At 34.8% G+C, this 26,708-nt stretch overlaps 1 protein-coding gene across 1 annotated transcript in view; it reads right to left on the bottom strand.

Annotated features, from left to right (window-relative positions):
• ZNF804A (zinc finger protein 804A) overlaps positions 1–21,466 on the bottom strand; it is a 291,006-nt gene extending 269,540 nt beyond the window's left edge. The window contains exon 1 of the mRNA XM_047723078.1: positions 20,998–21,466. Within this exon, the coding sequence (XP_047579034.1) occupies positions 20,998–21,108 (111 nt within the window). The 5' untranslated portion in view covers positions 21,109–21,466. The remainder of the gene's footprint in view (positions 1–20,997) is intronic.
• Positions 21,467–26,708: the final 5,242 nt, after the last annotated feature.

Here is a 26,708-nt window from a genome sequence, read left to right as displayed (position 1 = left end):
ATAGGCTCCATTTATCCAGTATGGATGTAGTGCTCTCAGCACATCTGACTCAAATTTGACTTGATCTTTAATGATTATTCAAACAGAATTTCAAAAGAATACAATCAGAAAACTATAAAGTAATGCCTGTGAGAAAAGTTGTACTTCACAGCAAAAGAAAGAGTGTATATTGGGGAGCCTGGATGGCTCAGTGGGTTAAAGCCTCCGCTTTGGCTCAGGTCATGATCCCAGGGTCCTGGGATCGAGCTCAGCATCGGGCTCTCTGCTCAGCCGGGAGCCTGCTTCCTCCTCTCTCTCTCTCTGCCTTCCTCTCTGCCTACTTGTGATCTCTCTCTCTGTCAAATAAATAAATATTAAAAAGAAAAAGAAAAAAAGAAAGAGTGTATATCTCATGACTTAATGTAAAGATGCAAATAGTGAAAAACAGATTAAAGCTATTGATAGCAATCTTATTTCCAGTTCTGCCAATATCATTGCACTCTATCAATACACTTGACATGTGAGAGACAGGCTAACATAGTGGATATGAACTTTGACTCTGGAGAAAAAGTACCTGAATTTGAATGACACCTATCAAGTTAGATATAATCAGAGTACCTTCCAAATAGGGTTATTATAAAGATAACATGTGTCAATTCAAACAAAATGCTGGGCAATGTGTCTAAAACATAGAATGTTTATATTGATGTTTAATTGCCAAACTACAGGGGGCATCATATATGTGATGTTTCAAAATTTTCAAACCAAAAAAATTAAATCCATCTTTAATGATTATATTGTCTTGAGCTCTAACATTTTTCGTTCTTTTCCCCTATACTAATTCAGTCTCTGAATTTGTTTAATAACACAATCCTATTAACACAAGACTTTCAAGCTAATATGCCAATACATCCATGCATTTCGATATAGCATGGATATTACAAAAACCTTTGAAATGAGATAATCACAAATATAAAAATAACTTTTAATATTTTTACTTTTTCCCTATAAATCATGTTTCACACTTTCTAGCATATTGCAGACATCTTAATTTGGAGATCACTGCATTAGACAATACATTCTTTATTGAAGCAGTGTCTTTATTTCCTTCCATTATTTTAACAGTGCCTAGGACAGAATCTGACATACAGAGGTAATCAATAAATATGTTACAGGAATATAAAGATAAGTGAATATATGTATCTCGGAGCAGATATATACTTTCTCAAGCATCATACATAATTAGCCAGAAACTAGTCTTACTTAGTTAGACAGAATAATTAGGAAGGAACTAAATCTTCAAATTCTAAATCCAATGCTCTTTCACTTGTCCATCTAGAAATATAGATAAAAGTTATGTAAATATATGTACATATGTAATTTTTAACATAAATACTGCTAATGGGAAATAACTTGTTACCAGGACTAATATGCAAGTTTATAAGCTATTTTACCAGAAAATTGTCAGGATTTTAAATTTCAATCCTAAGTACCTAAATATTTTTTTAAAAATTTGATACCTCTTAAAAGTAGGAGAAAAAATATTTTATCTGGAAAGTAGCTTTTGTAAATGATTATATATAAAAATATTAGACATGGAAATATGTTTGGGGAAATAAAATTTCAAGTGTGTTTTATGTGTGTATGCATATTTTCTTTCTATTTTTATGAAATATCAAAATTGACAGAAATTAATAGCAGTCTGTTTCTATATGTTCTATGTCATTAACTATCTATCTCTAAATCTTTTTATCTACCAACTTACATGTCAATCATTTATTAATTAATCTTGTTAATAAGAAATATACATATAAATATGTAATTTTTATATATTAAATATATAAAAATAAAATTATTGAAGAATCAAATATTCAATTGTGAAATATTTAACATTTACTACAGTTGAAGATAATAATCTACCTGTTTTTAGATTCTGAACTTATGAAAATATCAGTAGGGTGTTAATGTTTATAGCCAATGATATTGATCAGGTAATAATAACAATTTTTACCCTACCAATAATTATAACATTTCTCTGCAGGATATCCATTACATCTCTGAAGTTATTTACTATTTTTTGTCTTCCATTTGAGAATCTCTTTTCCTGCCTCTCCTCTTACTGTGTTATTATACTCTCCTTGAGGATGACTTTCAACAGGCTCTGGCAAGGAGAATAGATGTGACTCCATATCCTGATGACTAAGCAAATACTAGAGGAGAAAGTGAAAATCATCAGATAATGTTACTATCCTGCTTAATTCATATTTGATGAATAAATACATGAGTTCATTTTTGCCAATTTTTAATGAGAGATGATTGCTAAAATAAAAAATCAGATCACTTAGCTTCCTATCTACTGTTAACAATATCAACTTGTTTTTTACTGGTATTCCTCCTTCTGGTGAAAATCATTGTTTATCCCTTTCTCCTTTTAGTGAATCAATCTGCAAAACTAGCAGATTTTTAGAAGAAAAAAAGCAATATATTTTATTTTACATTTGGGGGACTCTCTGGCGCACAATTTGTTCCTTTTAACTTGTATTAAAGAAAGTTAATGAACTACAGTTTTATTGTGTGCAGCATTTGGACACAGAACAGGTATGAAGGTTTGATAGTCGATAGCTCAACAAGTTATGTTAAATGTGATTACCTCTATTTTTGAAATGTTTTCATACAAATTGTCTTTAATAGTTTGTATTTTTAATTTAGTAGCATAAGTGTTCACTATTGGCTCTCTGACAAACTTATGTCAACATGTGATATGAAATTAAAACTTACAAAAGCAAAAATATAAATTTTCCTGGGAATACTTATACACTTATTTTTAGAAATATATATTTGAATTCTAGTTTAGTAGTTTTACTATATACAGGTTTAATCATTAACTGTTTTAAAGTAGAATGTAAAATATGAATTTTGCAAATAACATGAAATTTGCATTGTATAATTAACTGACATTTCAGTTACTCTTTTTTATAAAATGGAAGTGTTTAAAGCATTATTATTATAAAATTAATGTAATTAACTAATACTTATTATGGTTGTGACTGGAACACAACTCAAGACAATATTAGGTTGACCTACTCACAGCTTTTAAAAAATCTCTGGCAAGAACCTTAGATTCTCTTCAGTTTTCCATAAGTAAAATGTAGATAATATGGTAACTGCCTGATTAAAAATCATACTCTTTTTGTATTATGAATACATATTCATATAAAATATGAAGTTAGAAGAAATGCAATGTAGGGGTATGCTATTATCTTGTGAGTCTCTAAAGATATTTATTATCACATTTATTCTTAGCTTTACAGTTTTCATTTCTAGCTTCTGTTCTACAATGAATTATGTTGCCTTTATTCTCTACTTCAGAAAGTTACTATAATATTTTCTTAGCATAAAGACATCCTTAATCCTTAAAAATATTCAAATTCCCTTCAGATACCCAGAGGTTTGTAACTTCATTTAGATCTTTTATCTTGATTATATGTACACACACACACACACACACACACACACACACACAGAATACAGTCTTGGGCCAAACTGATGAGCGTAGAGATAGTAAAAAGCTCCTTAAAAGTAACACCAAAGGGCCACTCAAGGCTCCTTTCTGTTCACACATTACAAGGTGCTTTTCTCATCACCCCACTCATCTCACATTCTTCTCCTTGCAGCACAGCCAGCAATTAGAAGAAAATAAATTTAGAAACACCAGCATCTTACCAAAAAATATATTAAAAGGCTTCAGATCTTTTCATTTTCTTGTATTTTCCCTGAAAATGATCTTCTGAGAAAGATGGGAGGATAACCTACACATTATGAACTGTCTAAAGCTGAAAGCCAACCCTTTACAAATGTGTGCTGCAAAATGATTAGAAAATGGACAGTTTCTTTTATCTTATTCCCATAGATGAAAAAATCAACAATATATCCTAGAAAATGGTGGTGCTCTTTTAGCTATAAACGACTTGCAAATAACTCATTATCTGCTTTAGTTGGAGAACTTTCACTACTCTTATTGGTTACTAAATAGAAGATTGCAATAACTAGGATTGACAAAAGCTGGAGGGTAAAAAAAAGCAAAGTGAATTGAAAGTACTAGAAAAATATCTTAATCCCTGAATTTTACTAAAATCATGTATTTTACTACATATTTTTCTATCTTGGTGCAATATATAATAGGTATAAAATTTATTTATTTATTAATTTAATAAAATTTATTAATTTAATCCAAATTAACTAGTTTATGTTCAGTTAGCTATTTGGAAAAAAAAATGAAGATGTCTTTATTGAATACTTTTTTGATAAACACACAAGTGGGCAATAATGCAAAATCTAATCAAGTATTCAGGCTTTGGTACCAAAAGCAGGAAAACTTTTAGAGAAATAAAATTTAAAAATTATTCTTGAGAAGGAAACCATGATATTTGGAGGGAATATTTAAAGATCTATATATACAGATTTCCTAATTCTAAATCACTGAGCATAGTCATCCATATTTTCTAGATTATGAGAATGCATGAAGTTCATTATTTGTATCCTAAGTTAAACAAAACGGAATGAACATTGACATATCCATATTAAGTCTTAGCACTTAGCATTCCTATCTTTTGTCTACACTGTCCACACACCAGCTATGAATTAAAACAACATAGATAACCTTGAATAAGTTCTAAAAACGAAATTTTCTTATTTGTAAAATGGCAATTGTAACTATCAAATGAAAGAGTTGCTGAAATGATCAAATGAGCTATTTTACCTAAGTTTTAGCCTTGGACATAACACAGATTAAGTGCTCAGTAATTGAAAATTTAATTAAATGTATTCATTTATTCTTAGGATTTGAAAATATAGTTTGAAAATATGATTTAAGGATGCCTTGGTAGCTCAGTCAGTTGAGCATCTGACTCTTGATTTCTGCTAGGGTCATGATCTAGGGGTGGTGAGATTAAGCCCTCCCCCTCACACCTGTGTGCTGTGTGCATTTTCTCTCTTAAATAAATAAATAAAATCTAAAAAAAAAGAAAATATGATTTAGAAAAGATTAATCAGACATTCAAATGATTTATCAAATTATATAATGTCTGACTCAACCACATAATTATTATAGAATTGATTTTGATGGGATCAAAATCACCTTATAAATAAAAATTCTAAACAATGATAAAAGATAATCCCATATATGTAAATAGTGACTTCAGAATACCTGCACCAAAAAAATTTTTTCTATGTTTCAAGTTTTTATTTAAATTCCAGTTAATTAACATGTAGTGTAATATTGGTTTCAGGAGTAGAACATAGTGATTCATTACTTACGTACAAACACCCTGTACTTGCACAATTTTTAAAAATAAATTAAAATAATTTTAATCCCAGAGGGTAATTGAGATATATCACATTATTTAATAAGAATTTAATTAGCATATATTATTTTATTTGTAAATCCAGGCTATCACTATTAAATCTTCTATATTCTTTTCAAAAAGGTACCTATTTTCACCTTAAATTTCATAAAGCCATTCACCTTTATATCTTTTGTGTAAATTACCTGACGTTTAGCTATTAGCTCAACCATTTCTTTTGCTGTTCAACACAATGACTAAAGAAAATAGCATACATTGAAAATTATTAAATACTACGAAGTGTACTATTACCCTGATTTCTTCATGATATATTAATTTATTCAATTCAATTAATATATTGAAAACATGGTTGAGAAGGTTATTAGCTAAGTCAACTAAATTGTCTCCCGAGTCTAAACCTAGAACTCGGTAATTTGCTGCTGATAACATGAAGTCTTACATTTTCATCCTTTCTGTAGATGTTAGACTCTATTAAAATTTGGGAGTATGTCCTTTAAATTCTAACTAAACTTTTTCTAATTTCATTTTTCCTTACAATGAATGAATGCATTTCTGCTTTCTAAAGGATCTATTTGGGGGGTGAGATGGGATGAAGGAGGAGTGTTGGGCAGAGAACCAAAGAAGGAAGGAGAGCAGTGTCTTGCTTCTCATGTCAAATATGAGTGGGTGACATCCACGTGTTCTTCTGGAACAAGTTCACTGGAACCAAGCAAGATATGTTTTATCCTAGAACAGTGAGATTCATTTGGGAGCTCTTAGGAAAGCTAGATTACCGAACCCTACCCAGAGATATTAAATGAAGTCCAGGATGTTGTATTTTCTAAATCTTCAGGTGATAGTCATGATCATCTAGTTTGAAATCTGTATACCAGAGAACATTTTTCCTGCATAGAATAAACTAGATAATTCACTCATAGATTATACATAGATGCTGAATGTTATGATCAATTTCAGGGCTTATTTTTCATGGGACCTCCTAAAGCACCTAAACTCAGTATTATTCCTTTGGCATCCTTCATGTTCTATCTGAAAAGCACAAGGCCATGTGGTAGCTGTGGAAAGGTAGAGGACAAGCCTTCTTTAAGATATCAATAATGACAAAAATAAAAATAGGTTTGACTATGTGCCAGATACTGAAGTAGAGAATTTCCTTATGTTATTTACTCATTACAATAATCCTGTTCACAGGTACCCATCTTAAAGCATTTCAGCAGTAATTACATATGATTTATATAATGTGTTTAAAATAACATCTGGTATATAGCAGGGATTAAATGAATTGCAATTTTGTTATTTATAGATTAAAAAACAGAAACTAAGAGAAGATAAATGGTTGGCCCAGTTTACACTGCCAGAATTCAAACTTCGGTCTTGTTCAAGAGGCTGAGCACCCTTCACTGTAAAAAATTATGAGGGGGAGGGACGCCTGGGTGGCTCAGTTGGTTAAGCAGCTGCCTTCAGCTCGGGTCATGATCCTGGCGTCCTGGGATCAGGTCATGATCCCACATCGGGCTCTCTGCTCATCAGGGAGCCTGCTTCTCCCTCTCCCTCTGCCTGCCATTCTGTCTGCCTGTGCTCGCTCTCTCTCCCTCTCTCTCTCTGACAAATAAATAAATAAAATCTTTAAAAAAAATTATGATGGGGAATGATGAGAAGCAAAGGAGGGAGGGGAACTCTGTCAAAAATTCTCTAGATAGAAAACCAAAATACTCATGTCCTTGAAAAAAATTTGCCAATTCCACAGTTGTCTTAACTCTATTAAGATTTCTCAGCTAAAAATAACCAAAATTAACTCATTAAATGAAGCATAAAATACACTTATTGGAAGAGTGTTAGGTAGCTGACAGATTCAAAGGTGACCTTGTTGAAGGAGACTTGTTGAGGAACCAAAACTGGCAATACTTGGGTAAAATTCTGCCACTAAAATAATCTGCTTGGAAGAATGCAGCTGGCTCATCAGCCCCAGGAACTCTCCACTGACAAGACTTGGCTCATACATGGCCACTGGATGCTCACTGTGGCCCCTTCTCCTCTTAACTGTACTGCAGCTGCCTCAGATGACCTCCATGTGGTCCTGTGCCTTTGCATCATGCTGCCTCTGAATATCCTTTCTTCCATCATGCAGCTAAATTCAAACTGCCAAATGGTGAGGAAAAGAATAACTACATTCCTTTCATCACTGGATATTACAGGGTTTAGTATTCGGTTGAAAAAAATAGCCAAGTATTATTATATTAGTGACATCACCTGTGCATAGCATTCCAGCAGGAATCTACAAATCCTAAAATAATTCAGGACTTCAGCCAGGATACAGAATGGGAAATCTTTTCAGACTGATTCCTGTCACTGTGGAGATTCCTATACTTAATGGATGATCGTATACATTACCATCCAAATCAGAGAGTGAAAGGCAGTACCATTACTAAGCATTCCAGGACAACGATCTTAACTAGGATTATCCCAGGCAAACCTGGATGTACCATCATCCAATTATTTAAACTGGTATACCTTTGTATGTTAGCTTACACTTTTAACTGTTTAAGAATAATCATCTTTCTTTACCATTCTTTTTCCTCCCTCCCTTCCTTGTTCCCTCCTCTATTTCTCCCTCCCTTCTCTCTATTTATTTATTTTTAAATTCTTAGGATTGTGCTTCTCTCTCTCTCTCTCCATATATATATATATATATATTTTTTTTTTTTTTTTTGATTCTTAGGATTGTGGCCATCCAATGGAAACTTGGCCATTGAGTTACTTCAGATTTTCCAGAATATTAGCACAGTTATTTTCAGACATCTGATATTATAACCAGTGGCTGAGGTTGGGGGGATGAGTTCTTAATTACTTTTCAAATAAGTAATTTTTGATCACTGGGTCTGGTCAAAACTGTTAGTAGAATTCTGTGTACTTCCTGAGAAACAAGCATTCAGTCAGTATGAATAAAGTATCCTCTCTGCTTTTCCAGACTAGGGTGGATGTGTAGCAAGAGGGGAGTTGAGAGAGAGAGGGAAAGAGAGAGAGAGAGAGAATGATTTTGCTATGTGTGTGCACTTCTATTTTGCCTGTGTCCATGAATAGATACCATACTTATTTTATGTAGGTTGCTGAAAGAAAAGAGAAAAGGATCTTTCATAACCTATAGTTTCAACAGTTGATAAGATTCTTAGTGAGTCAAGATAGTTGGCATGTTTAGTGCCTGGGAGGTGAATAATTACTGATTATAGCACATGTGAATTGAATTGATACAGAGAGATTTAACATTTTAAGTAAACAATATGTTTGGTTTCCAATTTTTTTCTTACATCATCAAATTATGTTTAGAACTATGTTAGACACTGTACAAAGAGGAGCAAATTGTTTTATTAGTATTGTTATTACTATTAGTACTACTACTATTATTTACTTCAAAACCCTTTACCATGGAATTATATGGTAATAGATTGTCTTATATGTTGCTTTCCAGTAGAACAATATGTAATATGCTACATCTGAAATTTTATTAGTATCATTCTACCTGAAAAATAGTCTCCTGAGTTTTTGAGTAGCAGCATGTATCATAGTATCAACTCCTCTAAATCCTGATTCATTAAAAACTATCTCTGTCATGTTGTATCAATAATTTCACAGTGATTAGCAACAAATAGAACAGTTTGTGTTTACTTTATTCAATCTGCACATTTTCTCTAAAATGTAATCCCAATTTGTATGGAGGAAATTCCATTAAATTTTAATAAAACTGGGAAATTTGAGTCTCAGACATTTTTCAACTTTTTTTCTGTAATGTGAGCTATGGCAATCATGCAATAGAGTTATATTTCACAACTTCATTATTCTTTATTTAATGTTTTAGCTATTCTTGTGTTAACAAATATTGGGCCATCCATTCCACTTTTATTTTGCTTAATAATGTAGTCCATGAAAATGTACATCAAATTTAATTATAAATTAACTATGTTAATTTATTTAACTATGTTAATTAACTATGACAAATTGGGCATTAAGATTCATAAAGCTACTTGGTTGAAGATACTTAGACGAACCCAAAACCATCAACTTCAGTAATGAAAACAGACACAGTTACAGCCAAAAATGATAGTCTAGTAAGGTATACTTGGACACCAACCTCATGTCAGTTCCATTTTGCTATATATACCACATGTGACTAAGGCAGAAAATATTTACATGGTGAAATATAAAATAAAGTTTACAGCAAATACATCATAGATATGTCGCATGTTTATTCTGCCTGGTCAGTGAAATTTTAAAGCGACTTTTAGTTAATAAAACAGTACTAACTATATTTGACCAATCTATTAATCCATGATTATTTATTATACCTGTCTATGTAAGAGCAAGAGGAAATGCTATGCCGCCCCCTGGTGTAAGTATTAATGTTGTAACACTAGAACAGCAGTGATCCAAGACCTTGCAAGGGAATCCGAGCTTTGGAAATCATTACTGAAGAGAGTTAAAAGAAATTCTAAGCTTTCCTAAAGAGTCATCTTCCTAGGAGTACAGGGTACAGTTCCATGAACTTTACAAGTCAAAAGGATGGATGATATCTGAAGATTTTCATAGGATTTTAGTTCATCTCCTAGAATATTCAAGCCCAAACCCATAAAGAAAGAGATTTTATGAATCTTGGAATGGCAGTAAGTGTGCAAGAGGTATCATGGGAAAATCGAGAAAAAAAGGAAATACTGATATTGTTCAATACCAAAAGTGTCCAAATTATGTATATTTATATTGAATTTAATGAGTGAGATTCTAATACAGATCTGAATGTTCCAGTATGAAATACTGTTGATAGCTACCACCATTTATTTAAAGTTTACTATGTGTCAAACCTTTGTTAATTACTTTTCATTTAATTTGCAACATGTTTTCTAGGTAGACATTTTTATCCTCCCCACTAAACATAATATAATTGATAGAGAGATGAACTTGACCAAAGTCATAAAGCCAGTGACTAGCTGTGGTAGACTTCTCAGGTATAATCAATTATCTGTTTTCCTTACTAACATAACACTGATTTTATTGGGATAAGTGGTGTGCCCAGTTTAATTAATCATGTTTTTTTTTTTAAATCATGTTTTCATCCTTCCCACACTTAGTAGTAGTTCTATAGCATAGCTCCATCAAAAGAGAGGTAAGCAAACAATGTTGGGTAGATCTTCTTAAAAAAAAAAATTCAAATTTTTGTCCTTCCTCCTTTACTCCTTGCTGCTCTAGATTAGAATATACATGTGATGGCTGGAGCAGTAACCACTTTAGACCTGTAGGAAAAATACAAATAAAATCAAAGTCTTTGGTTTTAATCTTATTAACACACTTAATGTCAAAAGAGATCTACTTGAATATTTCTATTATATAAAAAAATTAAAACAGAAATATTTAGGTACAGAGCTAATATTTGGGGTTTGGTTACAAACAGCTCTACTCACTACATCCAGATACAGAGGTATATCCAGGATTTGAGCTCAGATCATCTGGTTATAAAGTGTTTATGCTTTCCATCACTATTTAAATATGACAGTGAGTATTTTGATGAAGACATGAAGACATGTTACTGGATGCAAGACATAATCCTGGAGTGAAAACAGTTATTCTCTTCCCTAGCATGAAGGTACTTTGTCTCATTTCAAGGAGAGGTGATATCAAGTTTTGAAAGATAACCTTACAATATTTCCACTGACACTTCCTCAGAGACTTCTGGACTATATTATTTGAGATGTTTTCATTAAATAAAGAGACAATCCATATTTTATCCCATCTTCCTGTCCTTGACCAGTTGTAGGAAAAATAATTCAGTACAAATCTCTCATCATTAAATCCATTCCTTCTCTGCAACTGATCTTACTCTTTCCCAATAATTTATTGCCCAAAACTCTCCTACTTTCCATAGTCCATCTAAGGTGCTTGACAACTCCTGGAGCTCTAGACCTCTTCCAAAGTCTCTCCAAATTTGCTTGCACTACATAGAATCCTTTTATTTTTATTGTTATTGTGTTATGTTAGTTACCATACAATACACTATTAGTTTTTGATGTAGTGTTCCAAGATTCACTGTTTGCATATAACACCCACTGCTACGTAGAATTCTATAGGTGTTTCCTATCTGAAGGACACAAACAAGGCAATTTAAAAGGGTTAATCTTTGAATTATTATTAATACATTAACTATTTTATTTATTGTTATTATTTTCTTAAATTTTGAGAGAAAGGTGAGAGCAAGGGTGGAGCCTGGGGAGAGGCAGAGGGAGAGAAAGAGAGAGAATCCCAAGCGGTCTCTACACGCAGTGCAGAGCCTGAAGCAGGGCTCTATCTCACCACCCTGAAATCATGACCTGGGCCGAAACCAAACCAGATGTTTAACCAACTGAGCTACCCAGGCGCTTCTGAATTATTGTTAATACTTTAAATCTTCAGTTGCTGAATATGGGAGGAAATCTACACAGTAGGGCTAACCATGCCCCTCTGCCATAACACTTCAGCAGGGGTCAGGAGAAAGCTCTGAGGCTCAGAGGAGGGCCATGCATAATTCAGTCTCACAGAAAAAGTCAAAGGTAAGCCCAAGAACTCCAGGTGCTTCTCTCAGAACACCTACCTCTCTGTCAGCCTCCACCACTTCACTTCTGCCGTGAACTACACTGGGATTATCAAAACCAATTTTATCCTACTCTCTATCCTCAATGGCATCAGTTCCACAAGAAGTCCAGAATTTCCAAATCCTTCATTCTCTGGACTTTAATCTCCATGTGATTCTGTTATGCCCTCTTTTATGATACATTTCTCTGTATTTCCACACGTCCTAAAACACTTGGACTGTGCCTTCTTGAACTCTGAAATGTCTGGAATCAATGAAATCTCTATAGCTTTAGATTTTCCATTGAAGTTTCTCTTCACCTTTTTGTTCCAACTGAGCGGTCTCTCTTGGAAAAATTCCCCTGTATCTCTATCAAGAGAGATGTTTTATCTCCCTAAATCCTCATATTAGTGTGCCAGTGCAGGAAATATGTTTTCCTTGTTCCACCTTGATAATTCTTGGCCATTCTCCTTCCCTCCTTCATCCCTGAAAAGTCCCCAGCTTTGGATCTCATTTCCTTGAAATCATCCTCGCTGATAGCCTTACCTCCCACCGGTTCGCAACCATCTATTCTCTTGTCATATCTGAGAAAGAAAAAAGCAGTCCTTGGGAACTGTCACCAAGGAGCTTATCTGGATCTAAGAGTAAAGTGTGGTTTTCGCTTATCAAACACCAAGAGTTTCGCAGACCACTAACGTCAGACAAGTTTGTCTATATGTATGATGGAACAGAATTAAAAAAAAAAAAAAAAGACCACTCAGCAATCATCTTTGAGGACAAACAAATACAAAAACACTGTTTTTGTTACCAAACATCCCCATCTGCCAGCCAACATGAGCAAAACTGTGGGCTTTTATTGTTGTTGTTCTTGTTGTTGGTGGTTTGTTTTGTTTTGTTTTGTTTTGTTTTGTTTTACCAACTACAGCTTTAGCCCCACTCTATTCTTGGCCTCCTAGATAAGAAGTACTGAGATAACCAACCATAGAACGGGCCTATCTTTCTCATAGTATCCAGAATAAAAGAGTGATTTAATCAACTCTCTACAGAATCATTTTACCCAATCTCAAATCCTATAAACTGAGTCCTTATTCCCACTTCATGAGATGCACCATGGTTCCCCATGGTGTGCAGTTTACCTTGTTCCAACAAGTACCAGTGTGTCCAACATGGTTCAGTTATGTTTCTAGTTGTTTTTGGCTGGTGGGCATTGACAACATTCTGTATATTTTTATGGAAATATTTTTGTTTTGTAAAACTTAAGACTTTCATTTTACACAGCCACCTTTTAAAGACTATTTTCTTATGTTAAACTACCAGAGTATACACTCTCAATATAGCTTAAAATATTTTCTCATTTAAAGATAGCCTAACTCTCTTCAAATACAAAAATGCACATGTGACTATCTGCTGAAGCTAAACAGATAAGAATAGCATATTTTACATAGTTATGAAAGTTTTTTGTGGGGAGGTAAGGGAATTGATGGAAGAAAGATAGATTATAATCCAGGCAAAGATTTAAAAGAAAGTTATATATATATATTTTTTATAAAATAACAGAAACATTCCAGAATAACATCAATCAATTGTCAACCTAAATAGTTTAATAATGTCAAGTTCACCCATTTCCAATTAAATCCAAATATGATTTATGGTTCAAATATTGAGTCATCTTATTATAAAAGAGATATAATAAACTGATTTTTAGCATATCATTCAGGGTTCTCTAGATAAACAGAACTAGTAGGAGAGATAGGTAGAAAGGTAGATAGATAGATGGATAGATAGATGATAGATAGGCAGACAGATAGATAGAGATTGATAAATGGATAATAGAAAGATAGATGATAGGCAGATAGATAGATAGATAGATTTTATATGTTAAGGAATTAGGAAATGACTCTGTGATTATGGGGTTTGTGGGACTTCTGGTAGAACAGCCCAGGAGGCTGGAAACTGAAGGCAGGATTTGCTGCTTCAGTCTTGAGACAGAACAACTTCTCTAGGAAATCTCAGTTTTTGCTCTAAAAGCCTTTCAACTGATTGCATGAGACCCACACACTTTGGTTTAGGGTAATCACTTCTACTTAAAGTCAGTGGATTGTAGACATTGACCACATCTACAAGATACCTACACAGCAACAAGATTAGTGTTTGATTAAAATATTGTCTACTACTCTGGTTGACAACAAAAAGCTAGCTATAAAACACAGCAAAGCTCATCTTTCTAAAGCTTTTTAAGAAAAAAAATGTTTTCTTTTACTTTGAATATGGCATTGTCATCATAAGCATTGAATTCATTTAAGGTTCTTATATCTAGAAAAGTATGTAATTTTCCTCTAATGGTGTCACACCATTGTGAAAGAGTCCATACTACTATATCAGGTAACAGATTTTGTTTACTTTGAAAACTAGGATTAATTTTAATTATTTATTACCTCATTTTATCTTATACTGTGATAGAAAGTGTACTGTAATATATTTATAAAATTAATGAAAACTTGCTAGTTGAAAACACCATCATACTATAGTATATGTGATAAATATTTCCTCAGAGCCAAAGAATAATTTAGAATGAAATAAAACCAATCAAATGGTTTCAGCTACAATTCTTAGAAAGAAAAATTAAGAAAATTATATATCTTATATTTTGTAGTTAGCAATTTAAAAAGTGATATACATAATTTCTTCATGAATATTGGCTGCAGTACACCATAGATTAAAATTGCTATGTTTTTGTCCATCTGGAAAGATTACTCAAACTCCTAATATAAAGCCATTGCCTAAAATAGTAATATCTCAGTTAAACAGTGTCACTGGAGGAAATTATTTCTACATTGAATTACTACAATTATTAAAAATATTATTTCCCTTGTGCATAATACTTCTAAAAAACCACTTCCAAATATGTTACATTAACTAAGCATGTTTATTAAAAGTGTAAATTAAAGAATAAAATTATATTCATATTAATTTTTAAAAGGACCAAAACCAAGAAATTACTGAAAATACCTGCAGCCTGAGCAAATGTTTGCGATTTTAAAATGCATCACCATCAAATCACACATTTCTTTTTTATGATAGTATGCCTAGAGGTATGATCTAGAGAATACTTTTAAGCAGTTCAACCAATATATGGCAAACAGATACTAAAAAAATGAATATGCCAAAACTTTTTTGAAGACTATCATACAACAAAGGGCACATGCAGAATGCTGAAAATGTTTCTTTCTCCCTATATGTAAAATTTGGTTCTCAGACTCTCAGGTAGGAAATTCAAGTACCTTCATTGGTCAAGAAGGTAATGTAAGTAAGTGAAAAACCTAAATCACTGTAAAGAGTAGTGTAGACAGTAGCAAACTGCATTCTTCTTTGAATGGTGTTTAAAGCCAAATATTTTATTACATAGTGCATCCTAAACAAATTACTTCTACACCCTGAATTTGGCCCTGAATACAACCATATGGAACCTTGGATTAGGTGGTCTCAAGGCTCTTGTTGATCTGTGTTTTCAGTAAAAATGTAATTATTATCAACAACCTCATGAGGAACTAGACGTGATGACAAGCTATCATGTCACTATTTGAATTTCAGCTATCAAAAGTAATTTAATTAATATTTACTGTGCTAACAAAGGTATGTCAGCTTTATGGTTATTACTTGACAACATTTGCCTTAAAATGTTGCTTACATTTTTGTGCAGGTCATAACAACAATAATTCAATTATCAGTTATTTTCCTTACTTAAAAAATATATTCTAAAAATGCACATTTGTACAGTTTTGCCAGAATAAAAGATAAGTATAGCAAACAATATATGACACATTAAGTTCAGAAAAGTGAGACACAAGATGGCCTTTGATACTGAATACATAATAGTTTAGAAGAAATTTGGAAGAATATATAATGGACTGATTATGAGAATGAGTTTATAAAGTGGGAAAGTTTGGGTATTTATTAAGATATCACCCTAATCCACCCTCACCCCTAACCTTCCTTGAGGATATTAATCTAACAATGATCATTTTTCATCAACATTAATTCAACAACTGGTCTCTTTAGTCTTATGTACAATCTTAAATATGCCACATAAATTGGTTTCAATGAGTGGAGAAACCTTTTAAATTACATTCTCTATGAGATATAGAAATTTGCAAGGAAATGACATGAATAATAATGTCAGATAATGATAATTAGAACAAAAGGCCATATAACATATTTCAGACTCTTAGTGAGTTCCTGTATACACAAAGGAAAAAAAAAATCCAGAATTTTTTCACTCTTTTCTAAATGAATACATATGGAAACGTCCTGAGTGACAAGAAACCTGAAAACATGTCAAAATAAGTGAATATTTTTTCAACACATTCAAAAATGAACAGGAGTGTACATGAATACATGTTAATGAATAATACTTAACACATAATTCCTAGCACAGAGTTTGTGGTGCCTAGAGTAGTACTTTGTAATTGAAGCATCTCAATAAATCTAAATGAACTACATAACAAATATGTTGAAAACAGATTAATAAATCAATACTTCTTTTCTTCCCAACTCTGGTACTTAATATATTGGAAAATGAGGGAAGTCTACATAAACAGGGCTTAGGCCAGACAGAAATTATTGATGTTTGCATATTGGAGGATGAGACTTAAAACATTTGAATTCAAATTATCCTGTGAATCTATTTCTCTACACCTGAAGGCAAGTGGAAAAATAGAGTGCCTTCAAAAACAGATAACACCAACACCATCTCTTAATCAATCCAGATAGTAACATACCAGTTTCTATGGAATCCCTAATTTAGTATCTAAATTATAAAAGAAATATGTCTGAAATTAGGAAATTGGGATTATAAATTGACTTACTGTATGACCTCAAAATCACCACTCAATTTTTTTTAATTCCATCGTCTGTAAAATAGACCTAATATTCTTATGAAATATAAAAATGCTAACAAAACATAATGAACAAATTAGGAATGATTTCTAAGTTTCCAAATGCCATATTAAAAGTGATCAAATGTGGGGCGCCTGGGTGGCTCAGTGGGTTAAGCCGCTGCCTTCGGCTCAGGTCATGATCTCAGGGTCCTGGGATCGAGTCCCACATCGGGCTCTCTGCTCAACAGGGAGCCTGCTTCTCTCTCTCTCTCTCTCTCTCTGCCTGCCTCTCTGTCTACTTGTGATCTCTCTCTGTCAAATAAATAATAAATAAAATCTTTAAAAAAAAATAAAATAAAATAAAAGTGATCAAATGTATATTTAAATTGTGTTAAATATATAAGTATTTTATATGAAAGGTTTTTTTTTTTAAGATTTTATTTATTTATTTGACAGAGAGAAATCACAAGCAGGCAGAGAGGCAGGCAGAGAGAGAGGAGGAAGCAGGCTCCCGGCTGAGCAGAAAGCCCGATGCGGGGCTCGAACCCAGGACCTGGGATCATGACCTGAGCCGAAGGCAGGGGCTTAACCCACTGAGCCACCCAGGCGCCCCTATATGAAAGGTTTTTAAATATATAATTAGGATAAAGAAATTTTGCAGCTCAATTGACAAAACATACATATAAAAAATGTTCTTATCTGATAAACAATTTTATACACAATGGTTATATCTGAGGGATAATCTAAGGAAAAAGAGTGAGGCTACATGGACAGTAAACTTTATTCATTGTCACTAAACCATATAACTTATTGAGACATATTCTGGAGCACTCATAAAATATTAGCTTATCTCTTATTCCATGGAATTAAAGCTATATCACAGATATGATGCTATTATAACAGAAATCATGACAAGTAGAGTGACATTTCTCCTTACTTGTAAGACACTACAAAATGATGATGCATATATTTTCAGTTAAAATTGTCAAGAGGAATTATTAAAAGCTCAGAAATAAGGTCAAGATTAACAACAGGCTTAATCTTTAAGTATCTTTTTAAAATTGTATGTGTGAGGGATATAATACGACCTAGAGAAAGACTGTACAGTTTGATAATCTCCTCAGTATAAGTAGTGGGATTACATTCTGGATTTTAAGGCAAAGCAATTAATCAATGTCATTGAAGCCTGCGGTAACTTTTTTCTATAAGTAACTTCTAATTCATGAAAGAACACTGTATTAACAGTTACAAGCTATGTTAAATTCTTCAATAACTTTTGGCAGACTATAAATCTTTTAAAAGTATAAACTAAAAAATTGTGCAGAATATCCATTAGTTATCCAGTAATTGAAAATAACTGGAATTTCAATGGAAAAATCAAAGTGCTTTTTCTTTGACTGGTTTTAAGCTGTGCTTTCCTGAAATAAGAATAAACACTTGAAATATTGTTAAAATCCTTTTGACTTAATACTCATATCAAAATGCAAAAGTGTGATGATTTTTAAGGCAAAATTAAAAACATGTCAAAATCAATAGACAACAAAGTAAAGAGGGTCTCATAATTTTTACCTTCTGAAACTAGGATTAAAGAGTAATAACCACATATTCTTACTTGAAAATGTTCAAAATATAGTATATGTACATTTTTAAGATAATATTAGCGTTTCTTCTTAAAGTTCCTAATCCCAAGAAGTTTCAGCTTCAGTTTCTGTTTTCAGCTTATAGTGCATTTTAGCTTATGCTAAATTTTCATAGCATCCTATGTTTTGTGAAGAATACATTATTAAATAAGTCTAGATAGTTATTTAACTAAGAACATTTATGAATATGTTTAGATCTCTTCTGCTATACTTAAAGACAGGCATTACTCTCATTCTCCTTAATAACAAAATCATCAAAAGACATATAGAAAACAAATACATGACATATATTACATTGTAAAGTAATAGTTTCAAATACAGTTGGACCATGTATGAAAATCTGTGTAATTTTATTAAGTGTAAATCTCTTAAATGGGAAATACAAACTTGGGCAGTTTATAAACACAGTCTAGAAGGATAAGCTATTAAGTTACTGCCAGCCCTTTTTCAATAACTAAAAGAAATATGATAAGAGCTATTTCTAACCCTTCTTCCTCCAGTTTTTTGCTCCAATATTTGCCCATATTTAGATTTATTTATCTCATTTAATAGCTGCTTTTTAACACATATTTTAATCCCAAACTTACACTGGCAAATCTAGACTTTAACCTACCTTTTGTCAATATGAGTGATAAAGAACTGATTGACTCCAAATCCACAACAAACAAATCTGCATAAGTAAACTGAACCACTGTCAGAAACCTAAGGTTGATTTAAGAATATGTCTGAAGTCAGGAAATTGGGATTATAATATTGATTCACTGTATGACCTCAAAATCACCACTCAATTTTTTTTTAATTCCATAGTCTGTAAAATAGACCTAATATTCTTATGAGATATAAAATTGAGATATTTATGAGTTATAAAACTTACCAGAATTTTCACAAGTTCTGTTCTGACAACTTTTTTTTCCCTATATACTCTACTATGTTTATCTTTTTTTCTTTTTCTTTTACTTACAGGATCATTGTAACTATAGAGATCTTGAGTAAATTTGCCTTTTCCACAAGTAAAACGATTAAGAAAACAAATCAGTGCATATTTTCTTAAATTGAAGAGTTTCCCCCCACCAAAATATTTATCTTCCCACACAGCTGAGTTCTTCAAGAAAATAATTAGAACCAAAACAGTTTTAGTAATCCCCATAGCCTTTGCTTACTGCTCTGCATAATACTCCAGTAAGAAAGACCACAAAAGAGTATTTTCACTTTCTTTTGTTCAACACCAATCTTAAAAGCAACAAACTAACCCTGACTGTTTGCATCTTAGATAAATTGAGAGGAGGATTCCAATAGATTCCAGGGAAAAAGAAAAAAAAAAATCAAATGTTTATCAATGCCAGAATTCACTTAAAACTTCAGAAGAGAATTTTTCATTTTTGTAAAACTTCACATCACTTTTAAAAAAAATTATGTAGAATCATATTTTAAAATATGGACTAACTGAGTCTGTCCTTAAACTTCTACTCTATCTAGTCAGGCTCAGTAACCACTCTGTAAAACAAGGGGGGGGGGCGGTGCTCAGACTTTAGTGAGAGAGATATATATATATTTGCATATTACCACCTTATTCTACCTCTACTCTCCTTGCAGTACTTAAACTTAATGAGCTTATCCTCTAATTTTTTTTTCTTTTTTGAAGTGTACACTTCTCAAGAGTCAGTTCCACAAGAAGCTTTTGTAACTAAGAGGGGTTTTGTTAGGAAAAGTAAGAGCTATTACCCTGCACCATCTCAATGCTCAGCACATCCTCTCCCACCAATCAGGAGTGCTCTTTCGACTAAGATGCTGAAAGACGAAGCTCTGTGGTCCAGCGACAACCTCCCAGCAACTGCATGGGTTCTATTTGTCTAGCATACTTCCTAGTGGCTCTGATTGTGACAGAACGCTCGCCCTTCACATTTATCTCTAACCTCTTTTGAGTGAATAGCTTAATGTGGGAGACAAGGGGTTCTGGAGTCACTCAGTCAAGCTTAGTACTGGCAACTTCTCACTAGAGAAGTTTGCTGCCAGTCCTTCAGGAGACAACCAAAACGCGAACTCCTTCTGAGACCATCACTCAATCCCGCCACCTAACTCCGCGCCACCAGTCACATGGCTCCCTGCTTCCACCGGAGACACCCACATCCTCATTCACCTTCAGCCTCCCAAGCCAAAAAATGTTAGAGGGTCACTTGGGGGTGAGCGTGCTTTTATTTTCTTTCTTAAGAAAAGGTCCTGTTGACACAATCTGCTTCCAATAAGGAGATATGGTGGTAATCTCCAGCATTATGGGGTGAGGTGTTGAGAGTCCAGAGCATTGTCGAAGTGTCCACCAAAACCACGGATCACAGCTTCCTTAAGATTACAGCCGTTTTCTACATCTAATTCTCACCCCATGCCCACAAGATAGATAAACTGATATATTATAAACCAAATTGAGACGCAACACCTCCAAAATTTCACAGTAACCTCAATCCTCCAAATGCCCTCTTTTGGTAACGGAGAGGGAGAAAGAGAGAGGGAGAGAGAAAAAAAAGAGAGAGAGAGAGAGAAAGAAACAGGGCTATTACCAGAGTTTTGTTCCCGTTCTTGCTGAGAGGGCCCCGGAAAACTCCCTTGATGTTGCGAAAGTGTCCGTTGCTGAGATGCGTGGAGCTGATGACAATGTAGTAACACTCCATGGGGCAGCCGCCGCCTCCTCCACCGCAGCCGCCGCTTCCATGCACCTCGCGCCCGCAGCCGCAGCGCGCCGGAGCCCGGGCAGGGTGGGCTGGGGACCCGCCGCGAGGGCGAACCGCCGCCTCTCCCGCACGCCTCGGGGAGACAGACTCACTACACCCTTCTGCTGTGCGCGCCGAGGCTCCTCCGCCTCCGCATGCTCTTGGCGCTCTCCCACTGTCTCCGTTTCTTTTCTAATTCGCCCTGGGGCGACGCGCCCCGCGGGAGGTTCCCGGGCTGGGAGGGGCCGGCCACGTAGCAGGACCCGGCGGGACTCAGTGCCGGTGCGGCGGCCGAGAGGAGCCGGGCAGCGGGAGCCGCCCGAGCGGCAGCGGCGGCGGCGGCGGCGGCGGCAGCAGCATCCCCCGCGCTCCGCGCCAGCTCTCGGAGTTGCTGCTGCTGGCAGGCATGAGTGTTATTATAGTGAGCGGCGTTGCCGGTCCATTGCACTGAGCCAATGGCAGGGAGCCACTGGGCTGATACTGAGAGCTGTCAGAGGAGTACATCTGTCACCCGCTGCCTTCCCCCGCCCTCCCCCGCCGCCGCCAGGACCCACGGCCGCGACGGTCCGGACGCGAGTGGGAGCGCCCAGCGAGCGGGACGCCCCCCGCGCAGCGCCACGGCCGCCGAGGGCCAGGGACGCGACGGCCACCCGCGGGCGGGCGGCAGAGCGACCCGCGACTGAGAAGTGGGAGACTCCTCTAAGGTGGGGGCGGAGGGGAACAAGAAGAGACGGAGATTTCTTGCCTGCCAGTCGGGAGTGGGGGCGGGGGAGGGGGGATAAATGAATTAATAATTCAGTACCAAAGCCAACCGCTTCCAACTGCAGCGTATCCAGGCAGGTGCCAGCAGCTGCTTCTCTCCCAGATAGTTGCTACCCATTGGATTGGGCTTATTTGATTTTATTTGTTTTTAATGTATTTTTAGTATGGAGGTTGGATCCTGTTCACAATCATAGAGAAAGAAAATGTTCCCTTTCCACCACCACCACCACCCATTTGTAGAGATCACAAGTGCCTGTGTTGGTAGTTTGGGAGGTGGGGGCCAACAGGGTGAGGTGGGGGAGGGAGTTGTGGCGACGTGCGTGGAAGTGGATAGAAGGTAAAAAAGGGACTCCTGGTTAATGTGTTCCTGGACCTGGCGCTCCCCTCACCCATCTCCCCTGAGAATCTCGGTTCTTCCTAAATTGCCAAAGCTAAAGGGAAAGGCATGATTTGCCGCAAAGAAGCGGCTGCCACGAGCTTGCTTTGCATTTCTCTGTAGTTCTTTTCACACTACGGAGTGGTAGAACAAAAAGCGTTTGCCCTAGAAGCGACCTGAATGGAAAATCTGCAAAGGAACTAATGGGTTAAGGAACTAATGGGTTCCTAACGGAAAGTAGGGGATGGGGTCTGCTTTAGTTCCCTGAAGACAGACCATCAGGCTGGTTTTTAAGGGGGGCAAGGCAGCCATCCGCCTGGATGTGCCCTGCCACCTTCCCTCTCACCCAGTTGATTCTCTCTTTGTGTAAGTTTAACTCCTCTGAGGTGGTAGGGTGAGAGCATCCCATCAGGTATATATACGACTCATTAGTCCGCACTTAAAAAGATCGATAGCAGGCAGTGGCACGCTGGGAGATGGTGCCTTCAATGGATTTGCTGAAGGCTTTATTTTCCTCTTGCCTTGAATGGCTTAATTGGTTAAAGCAGATTCCAGACATTCTGATGCTCCTATGTCAGAGCAAACTACACTTTGATATAACCTGTGTTTATCTTGTTTATTTGAAGGTCAAGATTTCAAGAAATTCCATTCTGGGTATCCCACACACAGGATTTAATATAGCAGTGATTCTGCGAACTACAATATGGTCCTTAAAATGAGTCTGCCAGTTTGATATCACTCTTTGAAAGAGGAAAAGAAGAGAGGGGAGAGAAAAAAGTATTTATAAAAGAGGCCATAATCATGTGAGTAAATTAGAACTTATAGGGAAAGAAGAGGGAAGTGCTAGTTTCATCTAAGGGAAATTCTCCATGTGCCATGCTTCAATTCAAACAAAGAAAAAAAAAGTTGATGTGGATTGATCATAGCTCATTATGAAGTGTCACAGTTATTTTAGAGGTATTGGCTAAATTTCTCAGATATCCACTTGGGGGAGTCTGGAAGTCTTGGGAGAAAAAGAGAGCAAGAATTTCTAAAACTTACATACTCCATGGAACAGATCACCTAATAATTTATTAGAATACAGTATGAACATGATCTTATTAGGAAAAAATTAAATATTCTCCACTAAATATGTGGAAATTAAATCCATTTTGGTACTTCTCATTACAGCTATTTTTTTTTATTATTTATATTTTGAGGATGTGGGCATTCTCTGTACATATCATTTTGGGAACAACTATTGACCTCTATGATTTTCATTACATCTTCTGAAGTTTTGGAAACTTGCAGTTATCAGACACGAGATAAGAATCTTTGCTATTACTCAACCAAACCAAGGACTCTCCTTAGGAAATGGAAGAAGCCTCATATGTGAAAGAATCAGATAGTGTAGTTTTCTTGTGTATGCAATCACAGTAGCCTAAGCTACGTTTTTTGAAATATTATGCTCTCAAAATACTTCTGACAAGATATTCAGATCTTTATCTACACCATGAAGCTCAATTTCCAGTTCAGGAAATAGGAACATTTATAGGAATTGTCCCATGGAACAGAATATCATTCATATGGAAAATCATATTATATTTCTAGCAGCAAAATTTATATAGTATATATCATAAATATCATATATATGTGTGTATATATATATATCTTGTGTGTATATATATATCATAATAACAAATGTCAGTGAAATATTTTAATTTCTGAAGAGTCACTTCACTGTCAGAATAGGTTATTTTTGCTATGCACATGCTTAAGGGTATGATGAGGTGACTTTAGATTGTGACATGTAAACCTATGTATAAATGGTAATAAACACACCATAGATTTGCTGCTAAAACATGAAGGATGAGGACAGTTATAAAAGAATGTACTTTTTTGCATAAAATTTGTCCTCATTGTTTCTCTACACATAAGGTAATCTATCTCAAAATTACCTAATACTGAGTGTGATCAGTAAGATTCTGTATCTACACCTTGAACTTAAATAGCCATATTTCAGAAGACAGTGCACCTTCCTTTTGTGTACTCTTATCTCAATTGAGTAGCAACAGCTATAATGATCATTCAAATAAAACTACTAATCACACTATATGATAGTTATTATATCATTACCAATGAGCTATATTACCCATAGACTCTTCATCCTATCAACCTTAATATGTAGAACAGTGAACCACCACCATGTGCAATCTGGCTTCTAAGTCTAACCAACAACTACTACACATAGTGGAGTTTTTGTATCAAGCATGAAAGAACGTTTTCATTTGAATTTTGCTAAAAATGAAGATAGAAGACTAGTAGGACATAGGACTTCTCCATCATCTCAGAAAGGAAACATGTCTTTCTATGGCAATAAATTAAAATCAGTAGACAGTAATAAATTTTTGTGCCCTTGCATTTTGCTGTTTCCATTTCTTTCCTTTTGTCATTGTGTGAAGAAAGTTTTAAGTACATAAGTAAGCATCTTTAAATTCCTATTATGTTATAGTCTCTGATATCCATGGCCTATTCCAATTACTTACTTAAAACAATTCTGATTTCTGTTATTAGTCATTATTTTGGCATGGATTATTTCTATGGAACAATGAGACCCAAATTTTTAAAAATAAAATATGTCCTCCCAATCACCTGGAGAATTTAGGAGACCCAAGTATTGGAGACCTGGAGACCTGTTTTAAAGGTCTAACTGTTATTATAAACATGCAGAGTCAATATTTCAAAATCAGAAAATATTTTTAAATATCTTGTAGGATAATCGTACATCACTTGGGTTTAATTGGCAACTTCCAACTTGAAAAAAGTACAATCAATAATTTAAATATGAAAATTTTATGTAAGTGATATTATTCTAAAAAATTTGCAGTTCATCTTTGCAACCACACTTCAATTTTTCTCTAATTGTGATTTTTAAATCAAGCTCCCCTAAGCTCTGTGTTTGTACCGATTTACCTCACTTCTTGTTCCTCATCTTGCTTTCCCTAACTCCAATTTGTACGCCAGTTTCCTGCTGAGCAACTAGGTATTGTTCCTGACCTCCTCTTAGCTCACATAAGATTTCAGGACAATGTTGTTGTTTTGAAATATAAAAGCAAGGTTTTGCCTCCTTTCCCAGACCAGTGGCTAGACCCCTACATCCTGAATCCCTGCCCCAATTCACTGGGTCCAGCTCTTCCAGAGGGAAGTAAATCTTGCCTAGGTTTGCTTTCTGCTATTTAGGAACATATGTTGCTACCTCCGCATGCTTAGACTTCCTACTTCCTGTCATTACAATCTCTGTATGCTTTTACTCTGTTTGTCTGGAAAACTTCCCATCACTAAAGTGAATGATCCACAAATTCGATTCACTTTTAGGTTCCCACCTCAGCCTTACCTCAGCTTCTGGGAACCAAGTTCTTGTTCTTATGTCATCCTGGAAGAAAAAGAAAAGATAAAAGCGTATTTCGGTGTTTTTCAGATGTGCTTGTGATGTATTCTTAGTAGTTACAGAATATATTATTGGGATTCAAAACTTTTCATTACTATAGCAATCTTAACGTAATAAGCATATTCTTGATAATTTGTGATATCATCTAATAACAATTTGTGGCTAAGTTTTGTCACTATATATCGCTACTGTTTGCATTCATGTTTGTGACCACATTGGTACCAACTATCACTGCTTTTAATCTTTTGGACTAATGAGGAAAAAAAAATCTAAAAACATAACACATAAATGTTTTACTTATTCTAAGATAAGACCAAAGGATATCATGTCATCTGCATGAATGAAGGGGTGGCATAGTTAAACTAGAGAAAAGTGATAAAAGAATTGTATCACCTCAGAGCACCTATATTCACCATAACCATCAGGCATGCTTAGATCAGTACTGACACATAAATATTCATAAAAACATTCATGTTTTGAGAATGGCTTTGGTTTCAGCAAAGCAACATCATCTGTTGTATTAAATTAAGATTGTAAATTTGGATATTTTTTCATATTTTTATTTGATTTCTGTTTTCTTATTTTGTATTTACATAAAAACTATAAGCATATGTGTTTCATAAGTAGTTTAATGTTAACATATTTGAGTAAAATTATGCTACAAGTGAACTTAATCTATGCTGGTAATCTTTAAAAATGAGCTTTATGTTAATCAAGTTATTCAAACAACGGTGTCTACTAGTCATGAGATATGTATCAAATAAACATTATTGACCTTATCTGCAGCTGATACTGTTATTATATGATTTGAAAGGAGATGGTGACTTCTTTAGTTAATTATTAGTTAATTATTACCTAAAAGTAAGTCCATCTCCCATACTCCTGTTCCTGCATTTCAGTTCTGCTGGATTAACAGTGGGGCCTCTTAAAAACAAATATTGTAATCTACCAAATCTAATACCAAATCAGTTATGAGACATACCCCTTTAATCCCCA

This window comes from Lutra lutra, chromosome 3 (assembly GCF_902655055.1).
Source record: "Lutra lutra chromosome 3, mLutLut1.2, whole genome shotgun sequence".
In the NCBI taxonomy this organism is placed as follows: Eukaryota; Metazoa; Chordata; class Mammalia; order Carnivora; family Mustelidae; genus Lutra; species Lutra lutra.
The sequence above is the reverse complement of the archived record's forward strand: the minus strand, read 5'-3'. Positions and strand labels throughout refer to the sequence as shown.